This window comes from Aplidium turbinatum, chromosome 14 (genome assembly GCF_918807975.1).
Source record: "Aplidium turbinatum chromosome 14, kaAplTurb1.1, whole genome shotgun sequence".
Lineage (NCBI taxonomy): Eukaryota > Metazoa > Chordata > Ascidiacea > Aplousobranchia > Polyclinidae > Aplidium > Aplidium turbinatum.
In genome coordinates, this window is record NC_137485.1 from 5,184,946 (window position 1) to 5,195,969 (window position 11,024).

The 11,024-nt window shown below is 37.7% G+C and overlaps 1 protein-coding gene and 1 long non-coding RNA gene across 2 annotated transcripts; both read left to right on the forward strand.

Moving 5' to 3' along the window:
* Nucleotides 1-268: 268 nt before the first annotated feature.
* LOC145783152 (uncharacterized) lies at nt 269-1,361 on the forward strand. The gene is made up of 3 exons (XR_014290905.1): nt 269-396; nt 791-945; nt 1,285-1,361. It is a non-coding gene; the product is annotated as an uncharacterized LOC145783152 (long non-coding RNA).
* Nucleotides 1,362-1,419: 58 nt separating this feature from the next.
* Nucleotides 1,420-6,930, forward strand: LOC145783694 (uncharacterized). The gene is made up of 8 exons (XM_082595583.1): nt 1,420-1,580; nt 2,306-2,402; nt 2,808-3,026; nt 3,578-3,800; nt 4,250-4,367; nt 4,710-4,771; nt 5,752-5,881; nt 6,237-6,930. Exons 1-8 carry the CDS (start codon nt 1,424-1,426, stop codon nt 6,509-6,511), a joined length of 1,281 nt encoding a protein of 426 aa, XP_082451709.1. The 5' UTR covers nt 1,420-1,423; the 3' UTR covers nt 6,512-6,930.
* Nucleotides 6,931-11,024: the final 4,094 nt, after the last annotated feature.

Here is an 11,024-nt window from a genome sequence, read left to right on the forward strand (position 1 = left end):
AATTTTGGTGCTATTCCGAACCATTATCCTGGCAGATGCTTCCATACATCACACAAGGCCTGGCTTTTGTTTCATAATAGAACTTGGGTTTCTCTACGCATTGTGATGTCACTAAGACGCAAGGTTAAAAAGTTAGATGACATATCTTCGATAATATCAAGATGCAAGAACAACACAGGGATTTATGAAAGCTTGTTGAAAGAAAAAGAGAAATTGGAAAGGGAAATTTTCATCAGTGTTGCTGGAAACAACAAAAAACAGACAAAAATTTGCTTTGAAGACCATTCAGAAGCAAGTCCTCATCTTGTAAACGCATCTTCCAAGGAAAAGCATAGAAAGAATAAAACAGTCTTGGGCTCAGCAGACAAGCCTAAACTATCAAGTCGCAACAAAACGGTAAAAGTCAAAACAAAGGCCACACTAGACCTATTACTTTGGTTTTTCTTTGCAGTAAAATAACTCATGATTTGTTAGAACGCTGGAAGTTTACGACATATCTGAGAAGATATATTGTATTATATTTTAATTGCTAGTTTTACGTTTTTTTAGGTAATTCACTTTGAAATTGCCATTACCCACAACAGCAGTCACTTCTCTACACAAGACCGTGTTAACCGCCCCCCCGCCCCTCTCACCCCCGACCAGGGGAGGGCACACAGCTGTTTAGAGGTCCACTCGTTTTATTGAAAAGTAACCTCACTCTATAATATGCCACTCAAGAACATTTTAAACCGTTTCTGCAGATTCATACTTGATTTTCTTCAAATTGCTAATATAACTGTTTGTTCAGAAGGATCTTGAAAACAAAACACATTGTCCCGATTACGTCATCAGCACTGACGTACATGAACTTTTGAAATCCTCAAAAGAACTCCCGGCATACGATGATAAACGTGGAAGGAAGAAAAACAACAAAACTGCTGAACACAAACGTTCAAAACAAAGGTTAGACACATGTTTTTTTGGAAACTGGTAATTCTGCTTATGCAATTTGAATCTGCAGAATTAATCGCTGCAACATGGTACTTCAATCTCCCTTTTGATTTAGAAAAAGCTGCATTTTTGCATTGCTTAAACGTGTGATGACGTAGACAGACGTGAAAAGACAACTTCTACTGACTTGATCAGCAATTGTGAACATGACCATAAAAATGCGAGAGTCAACAAAAGTTTATTTTTTCTATTGTCATATCATCTAGTGACATTTGTTGATCGTAATTTTACCACTTAGTTTTGTTCGCATCCACATTGTGATGTCACAACTTGTAATTTTTTGTTTTTTAGACAGAAACATAAATCTCAATCGACGCGGGATACCTTGAGCTCTACGGGTCAAAGTCGTTCCGATGCCTCAGTCAGCAGCCGCAGTCTTACCGAAAGGAGTAAACACGTGAAGCAGTTTACGAAAGAAGAAATTGAGCAAATGTCGGCACATAATAAAAAGAAACGAGAAATTCATTCAAGATCGGTGAGAAATTTGCCAGTCAGCCAACTGAACCAGACGAACAAAGACAGTCCGAGGTGGAAACAAGTTAATTCCATTGCAATAAACAAAATGAATAATTGGGAACCCCACCAAGGTAAGAGTGTAGAATTTTGTTTTAAAACTAAGATTTTGATACTTAATTTTTGTAAAATGGAAATTTTTTTTCACACATTTGAGTTTGATATAAGCTCAGCCATATTATAGGTAAGGCAACTTGCAAAATAAAAAAATCAAGATTTTTTATAAAAGCGACCAAACCAACCATTCTCACTTCTTCCTCGTTTACGTTGGCATGGCTTTTATGATTCCAAGACCACAACACCGAAACTAAAACCGGAAATATTTTTTTAAATTATTAAAAAAATATTTTTGTACACATAAAGATGTTGGCTTCTTTTAGCGATATTGTTATAATTCTAAACAATCAAGTTAGCGTTCAAATAAGAATGAATGCACTTTTATTGATGAAACCTGTCTTGTTTTATTGAGCTTAAACCCTTAAAGCCATGCAATGATGGCTAGCTCTGTGTTTCGTACAACAAATCTTTTAAAATGAATAACAAAAATATTATTCAGTTAATATTATAATTTATAGAGCTGTATTATCACAACTGTGTCTTTTCTGTCATGTGTATCCTAGCTAACAAAAATGCGATAAATAGTTGAGACTTTGTATTAACATTAAACAATAAATAGTAAATACAGAAAATACAATGGGCCATCATTAATTACCTGACACTGCAACACATAGCGCAGATACAGAATTGCAAATCAAACCAACAGTTTCTTAATTTTTCTCCATTTCTAATTTTTATTAAGGAAACCCTGTTTCTTCGAGCGTTCCCATAGCAACCAGCATTTCGTCTCGTCTGATGAAGCTTCGAGAAGAAGATCATGGAGAGGAAAACTACCGCTCGTGAGTCGCCTAATGTTTGTTTGGTGATAAAAGCATCATTCGGTACAAGAAAGCCGTCTTTGAAGCTCAAGCAGGACAGTTGGTCTATTCCATATTTGAAAATAAATGGTTGTTGATTATACCTTTGATTATTACACTTGGTACGCCCTCTTGAGTTATTTGTATTGATCTGTAGGACAGTCATGCCGTATATTGACCAACAAAATGTTAAGACATGTCACAATAACGTTTTTATATTATGGCGTAGTCGTAACAACTAAAACACATACGATGCAAATGAAGCGATCTTTCAACAGGGATAAATTAATTTTTACCTTTTCGTAAAGTTGAAACAAAATTTAATTTCGACTACAGTAACAGTAATATCTTTTTATTTCTCTACTCTGCAATCTTTCTTGTGCACAGACCTACACACCCTAACCACACCCCTTCAAGTAGACCTGAAAAGTGTCGTCCGAGCTTGGAAAGTGACGTCAGATTACAAGATGGAACGAGACTTTTGAAAGGAGAGGTTGTCTTCAAGTTTGATTTGGATGAGATTCGGCCAAAACCGCAAGATAAGTCTTTGTCGTCTATGTTTCGAAGAAAGTTCTTCAGGTCTAAAACTCCCACTACACAAAGCATGTAAGTAGTCTGATACTCTGAAGTGATAACATATCTGCTATTTAAGATTGTATGTTTTCCCAGACAAAAATAATCTGATTCATTAAATTCAACTTGAAAACACGTTGCCAGACATGCATCGCGATTTATCACAGTAGTTTGATTTGAAAATTGGAATTTAGATAAATCGTTAAATTAAATGTAAAACTGTGTTGTGCTCAGCAATGGATCTAAAACAAAAAGTTGGTGATTCTCCAGCTGTTTTTCACCCAAATAAAGGTTGTAAATCAGAGAGAAACAGGCCACTTTTAAAGGCTTAAAAGTTTAAAAGTAGCCTACTGTATCTCAGACAAAAAAAATGGTTCTTTTTACCATGAAGCAACATCTGCAGACGTTGTTCTTACCGCTTTGCAAACCCAGTGATGTAGTCTGCAACTGCATTTTGTAACTGAAGCAACCGTGTTTAATTTTTAAAACTTTAACTATCGTTCGTTCTTCTAGAGCACATTGAATTTGTTCTGTGATAGATTACAACAAATGATTGTTAAAAAGACTTGCTTCATCTATTGCAGGGCCACTCAAACACACAGCGAAACCTTTTCTCAAGCCACACAGGCATATCAATGGAAGTTACCGGGATACCTTCACCACAGCACAACTCAGACCTCTGGCCCCAAAACGGGGTCAAAATCATCACAAACTCCATTGAATGCTCAACGTGAAAGTTCATCTCAAACAAGAATAAAGTCGAAAACTGTTGCAACTCAGTATCTTCCTGATGACGCGCAAAGCAAAGTATAGAAACTTAAATGCTATTTTGTATAAGTTTACACGATTAATGGTGTAGCCTACTTGTGACTCTAGACAAGTAAACAGTAGGCCTGCAGGCAAGGCTACGCAAGTTTTTTAATTGTGTACACTAAATTTCTTATGTTTAAATGGTAAATTTACTTCAACAGATATGTTTTAATCAAATTTTGTGCAGTTATTTTACTGTGCAGTTTACTGTGCTGTGTATTGTATTTTATTATGCAGTATACAAGAATCTAAGTAGGCTACAAGGTTATTACTGTAGATTGAAAAGAATTTTTTTTAAAGCGGCAGGGACTGCTAGAAACATTGTAGCTATGTGAACTTTGTTTCCATGCTTGCCAAACAACAGTAAAAGAAGTGTTCATCTGCTTAACTCGATAAAAATCTTATGTCAGCGTTTATATTATAACATTGATAACAATATCTGACAGGATGTGACTACACAAACAGAAGATGAAGATCATTCTGTATGGGGAGGAAGAGTAAGTTTAGACCGCCTTGTTCAATGCAGAGCAAACAGAAGGAAAAACGCCACCTTCATCAAAAATGGTGAGTTATATGCAGGGCTGTTGGGGGAGATAATTTGAAACCAATGAAACCCTTTGGGCCCCAAATCAAGACTCGTCTAAAAAATACGCGATATGTCCAAAGAATATTCAATGGTTTCTTTAAACTCCCGTCCCCTTGGGTAGATTATGCCGGGCCGGGGTGCAAAAGTACTCCTTTTACCTCCCAGATTCTGTCATCGCTATTGGATATATGAGTGCCTTCAACTGGTCCATAACAGTAAAGAATTTGAATGGTTTGACAAATGTGTTTTTTTTTACTTTCGTTTTCGGTAGCACTATTTCAAGTTAGTTCCAAAAGTTTGACTTTCAGGCTGCATTTCAGATGACGTCATAGAAGAAGAGAACAAGATAGAAGAAGCTGTCAACCCTGTGGTCAAGGAGGAAGTAAGATAATCGATATTTTTGCAATATAGCCTACTCACTGGCTCATACAGAATTTTATACAAGAAATCTTTATCTTCAGATTGAGAGAGATTCTAAAAGTTTAATCGTAGCATTTTTTTTTTAGAGGTTTTCCACTACCCAGACAAGGGCCGACCACAAAAGTAGACAGTGGAAGTATATTTGTTGAGGTGTTGTTACTTATAAGATTACCCATTCGCTAGATGGCCCTGAAGAAAGCTGTGTGTTAACCGGTTTGCTTGTGCACACGGCGCGAGTTGAACGATCGTGATTCAAGTGCTTGCCGAAAGAGGTACAGATCGGGCGCTATGTTTCAGAGAACAGTTTAAGAAAATAAAATTTAAGAGATTTTCTAACGTTGCAGGAACGTTACTATTACGTTATCAAGTTCTGAGTTTGCAGCGAATGGTTTTATGACTTAAATGCAACGTGCAAAATCAACGTAACAAAAAACGTCAACATGACGTTGAATATGACATGACAAAGAAACGTCAACGTCATTATGACGTTGAATATGACGTGACAAAGAAACGTCAACGTCATTATGACGTTGAATATGACGTGACAATGAAACTTCAACGTTCTTTGCAGCAACACACGCGCGTAAAACGACCGTGATTGGCAACGATTGTGAGTCAATAATTGCCGCCTCAACGTAACTTTGATAGCTGGGTCTGGTTTTCCAAAGAAATAAATATTTTTATCTAAATAATAATAATAATAACAATGTGTGTTTTTTTTCATATTGGCTAACGCTGTGTTCATCGCAGATGTATTTTAGAATTATGTACCTACCACAGCATCACTTTTGAAAAGTCTTTATGGTATGACACGACAGGGCATCGAACCCGTGTCTATAGATTCAGAGGCGGACACACTAACTGCTCATATTATTATTTATTATTATTGTTTTATATAATGTTTATATGTTCAAATTAAGAGATTGTGTTTATATCTTTTAGCAAGCCAATACAAGGACCATTCCAATCCGATCTTACAGTTGGTCCCAGTCGGAAAAGTTTGTCAAAGTCTTTGTTTCTCACAATGGTATTCACCTTCCGTCGACCAAGAAAATTTACGTCAGAACTAACGGTGAGAACATACACCTGACAGCCTATAAATTGAGTACCACATGGCGTTATTCATAGCAACACAAAACAAAGTATTTACCATAGCAGTGAGCAAGCGGTAGCAAATCAGAAAAGTAACGTTGAACTTTAACCACTGTACTAATACATTTGAACGTTCACGACTACTTAAGATCAAACGTAAAGGAGTCAACATAAAAATTGACCAATCTAATAGGCCTGCCTGTCATAAAATGTCGGCTTACGTTTTAGTTTACACGCACAAGAGGAAAGTTAAAGTTATCCGTCGTTTCATTTCTTTGCTTATAACTTCGGATAAGCTGTCCATCAACGGTATTAATTCTTTTGTAAATTTCAAGGTTTGGACGTGAGGCTACGCATCACAAGAGAAGAGAGGAATGAGTCTTCAAACGAGAATAATAATAACAACAATGACAAGACGCATGACGCAAAAGAGAGTTTTTATGAACTGAACATAGATGAGCTTTGCCACCAAGTGTCGCAAATGAGCTATTCCATTCAACCCGACATGATAACGCTTGTGCTGCGAAAAGCAAGTGCCGCTTTTTGGCACAATTTGACACCGAATGACGAAAATAAGCATTTAGCTACAACGCCAAAAGTTTACGTTTGATATTTTTCAACCCATATTGCTACTAAATGTTTCTTTGTGTAGTAGCAGCATGGGCATCCAAAAAGTCAGGGCTGGATTTAGCCTCAGATATGCGATAATAGTCATGGCTACGGTGCCCCCACAAGACCACTTTGAAAAAATCAAATCCTTCTTTGTGATATTTTTCTTGCTTTGGTGCCCTAAATCAAACAAAGTATGTGCAATTTTGTCAAAGTAAAAAATAATGACATCAAATATTGAGAAGAAGGTTATTTAGTTAGCTGGAATTTGTGCTAACTTTTTGTTCATGCTTTTTTGTTTTAGGCAATTCCTGTTGATAATGTGGCAACAAAACCAAATTGTATTGTTTTTCTACTGAGATAAACAAACGAGTTATCAGTTATATTCAAAGCCTCTAAAAGTGACTATAAGAAACTACCGGTACCAGGATTAAGCTCCCAAAGAAACTTTCTAAGTCTGAGGATACAGATTCCCTCAATCAATCAAGTTATGCTCGATCGGCATTTGGGGTGTGCGCTTGAGCAAAGCATTTTAAAGATTGTTTTTTATTCACAACAAAATTTCAACAACAAGCGGAAACTTCACTCTGTCAATCTCGGTGACCGGGCCTGCGTCAATGGTTCAAAGCCTTTACAAGTAAGTTTTGCAAAACACACAGGATTGAATTTTCCAGTCTGAAGATAAATAAATGCTTCACAGTGCATTAAGCCTAATGCTGCAAAATGATAAGATCTTCATGGCCTGGTACGTGAACTGCTGTGATGTGATTTTTAAAGAAAACTGCTGTGTTGTTTTGCTCAAAAAAATGCAACAAATGCTTTGAGTAATTTGTTGTAAACAAGCTACCGTACTCTTTAGCCTGGTGGTCGGCAACCTCTAGTCCACGGACCAATGCTGGTCCGCAAAAAGTTCGTATATTTTTGCAAATTAAAGTAAAGGTTCAGAATTATAGTGGTCACTGGTCAGCATCACTTACAATCATTTAAAAAAAGTTCAAGTTAATCTCTGTAATCGAAACATGTGTGTTAGCCTACTGGGCATTTTTTCTTTACAAAGATTGCTATAACCTATCCTTGTTAACGGTGGCTGCACATTAGGCCTACCCAGCAAGCAACTGGCGTTGTGCACTTGCCGTCAACGTGGTGCAGTTCCAGCTCCCCCAACCAAGCTTCCGTTCCCGTGCACAACTGAAAACAATGACAAGATGGCAAACTGGCTGCTCCAGAGGTAGCCTACGCCGCATCCACTTTCAACACTTGCCCTCACCGCGCGCTACTCTGTATGGCTGGTCCTCCCATAAAAATTCATGTTGACCCCAACGCGAAACCAGTGGGCGTTCATACACCAGCGTCTATCCCCTTGCATTGGCAAGAAAAAGTACACGCTGATCTCCTCCGCGACGAGGCTCTAGGAATCCTTGAAAAAGTCTCTCATCGCATGGTTATCACTAGGAGTTATAACACGGAAAAATGATGGCTCACCACGCCGTACTGTCGACCTTTCCCCCTTAAACAAATTCTGCCAAAGAGAAACATTCGCCTCTGAAGCTCCATTCCAGCTATCTCGTCGTGTCCCCAGAAACACTTGGAAATCGGTGACTGACGCATGGAACGGCTATCACAGTGTTCCACTGCGTCGATACGAAAAAAACAGAGTAGCCTGCTGCCTCGCGGAGTACACGTGACAAAAGCAGTGCAAAAGTAATCAAGGAAGCATGTTAACTGCAGGCATTTGTGCAAGAAGTTAAGCGCTTCAGTGCTTTCTTTGTATGGGCAAGCAAGGCTGCATCATCACAAACGGTAATATAAAATAACATTTTTACCAATTACCGACCATACGGTCCTTTTTTCGGCATCATCTGCAACAGCTGCAAATAGGAAACTATTCATTAGTTTCGCACAAGTGATTTGCGGCTACAATGTTGAATGTTAGGGTGAAAGGTCAGAGTCTCACACCGACTTGGAAAGAGGTGTGGTTTGATTTGGCTTTGGCAATGGGTAGGCTATCCTATCCTTATAGGCACCAAAGCTTTAGACGGTTTTATTACAGAGTCATGTGTGTTGTTAACTTAAAAAATCCGAAGTGGCTATTTTTACCCACTTGTTGTCATGTTTACAATCAAGTGTTGCCAGAGTTAGGAAAGGTTAGAGTTAGAAATAAGGTTAGGGTTTTGATCTTTGCCCAGGGCTAAATAAAATTTCCAAAATACAAGTTTTTGTATTCAACAGCTTTGAATTTTTCTCAAATTAGTGCAAAATTTCTTATCTGGCAATGCTATTGTGTAAATATAGCCACAGCTTAAAAAATCAGGGTGAAGTTCCTTTTAAAACAAGTTTAAAGGTACTCTATTTTAACATACCGTAGTATGGATATTATTTATTTACGGTAGATGCCAAGATTTCATGTGTGGCACGAAGCAGCTAAATCCGTTTTTTAGATTTTGGTGCCACAAACCTAGGTAAGTTGTTTCTGACAGAATACAAAGGTCGACTTGCCTTCTCTGAGCAACCCAACATCGGGAGGTCACACGCTCGCATGTAAAGCAACGTCGACTTATGGGTGTGAGGACTAGTCACTCTTCCCTGCACATGCAAGATTCAGTCTCACTGAGTAACTGAGGGGTCAGTACATTACCGGTACCGTACTCAGTTAATATTTTTTTGCAAGGGGATTAGGAACAGGACAGCCAAGTCTAACTTAAAGCCAATACTGTATATATAGTGTATACTCAAATGATCAGGTATAAGCACATTAGTACAGAATGCATGCTCAAGTGAACAGAGAACTAGAACCTTTCAAGGTATTAGTAGCCACTTGGTATGATTAAGCTAAGCCAACTGTCTTTTGGCACATTTTAACCTTGCTGAAAAATTGTGCAACTACGTTATGGAGTCTACCCTAATAGCAAAGTTGAGAACAAAAAATGCTAAAATCAAGAAAGAGTTGTTTTTTGGCAGTGGCTATTTGACCGGCTCCGGTCTTTGAATCTGAAACACTATTTGACCGGTCATGACGTCACTGCATAAGCACTTTTTTCTTTTTCTCTTTCAAAGCAAAAGACGAGAAGCGCGGACATAAGTTCTAAATTCACCACGTATACTCAATGCAGTCCGTGGCGCATAGGGTTCGTCTCCGGCTGCCAATCTAGAAGGGATGAGTTTGATACTATCCGGAAGCATTATTTTTTTCATTTTTTTTTTTATCTAAATTTTGACCCGAAGCGCATTTATGTGGTCAATCTTTAATTTGAGTAGCCTACAGTCCAAGGTAGTTAATAGTTCTCAAGTATAGTTCTCAAGTTAGTTATATACAATACTTCTTTTAAAAGAAATGATAATGGTAAAACCATTTTTTAAAGAAGTATTGTATATAACTAACTTGAGAGAAAAATGTAGGGTCGTTCGGCAACACACGTTCACTTATGACGATCGGAAAATTACCAAGATAAGCTCTCAAATTCCAGCAAATTAAAAAAACTCTAACATTATTACTCACATTTGAAAAGACATAAAAAAATGGGCTGTAGGCTACTCAAATTAAAAATTGACCACAAAAATGCGCTTTGGGTCAAAATTTAGATAAAAAAAAAATGAAAAAAAAGAATACTTCCGGATAGTATCGAACTCATCCCCTCTAGATTGGCAGCCGGAGACGTATCGCACGCGCCACGGACTGAGTTGAAGAATACGTGTTGAAGTTAGAACTTATATCGGCGCTTCTCGTCTGTTGCTTTGAAAGAGAAAAAGAAAAAAACACTTATGTAGTGACGTCATGACCGGTCAAATAGTGTTTCAGATTCAAAGACCGGAGCCGGTCAAATAGCCACTGCCTTGTTTTTTCAAAGGCTGACGCTATGATATGTATCATAGGCCTATATTGTGAATATACTCGAGGCTATATGCACACGTTCAGTCGAGCAGGATGTTTGATCTAAATATGCACTCAGGCATGCTGTAGGCCTATAGGTCAGCTCTGTATCTTTTTGCAAAACTCAAGTCGCCCATGATGCATAATAGGCTGAGCAAATAGAGGCAGCAGCAATAAAATAAAACAAATTGCATACTAAAACTCTCAAAATATACATTAAGTGTTGTGACCATGCCATATTTCAACCTGTTTTGGTATCAAGCACATTGTAAAATTTGTGTATTGTTGCTTCTACCCTTTTTCGAAACTCTTGCTATGTTTGGCAAATGTTGTTTTTCGTTGCGATGGTCAGAAATAAAAACAATCTACGGTACGTAGCCTAATGTATCAAACTGATATCCTTTAGAATCCCAACCTAAAAAATAGCATACGAGCCACCAGTTGTAAAAAACTTGAGTTTAGAAGTTATAAACTCATCTTTTTGCTGTTGTTCTTCTCTCATTATTTGTTTTAAAAGAGGTAAAAGAAAAGAATACCTCATGCTTGAGTAGACATGGGCATATAGCCTCAGAGCTATATTCACCATAAGTAAGGATAGCCACTGCATTTCTCCAAATATGAGCTTAAGCAATGCATTTCCAGAACA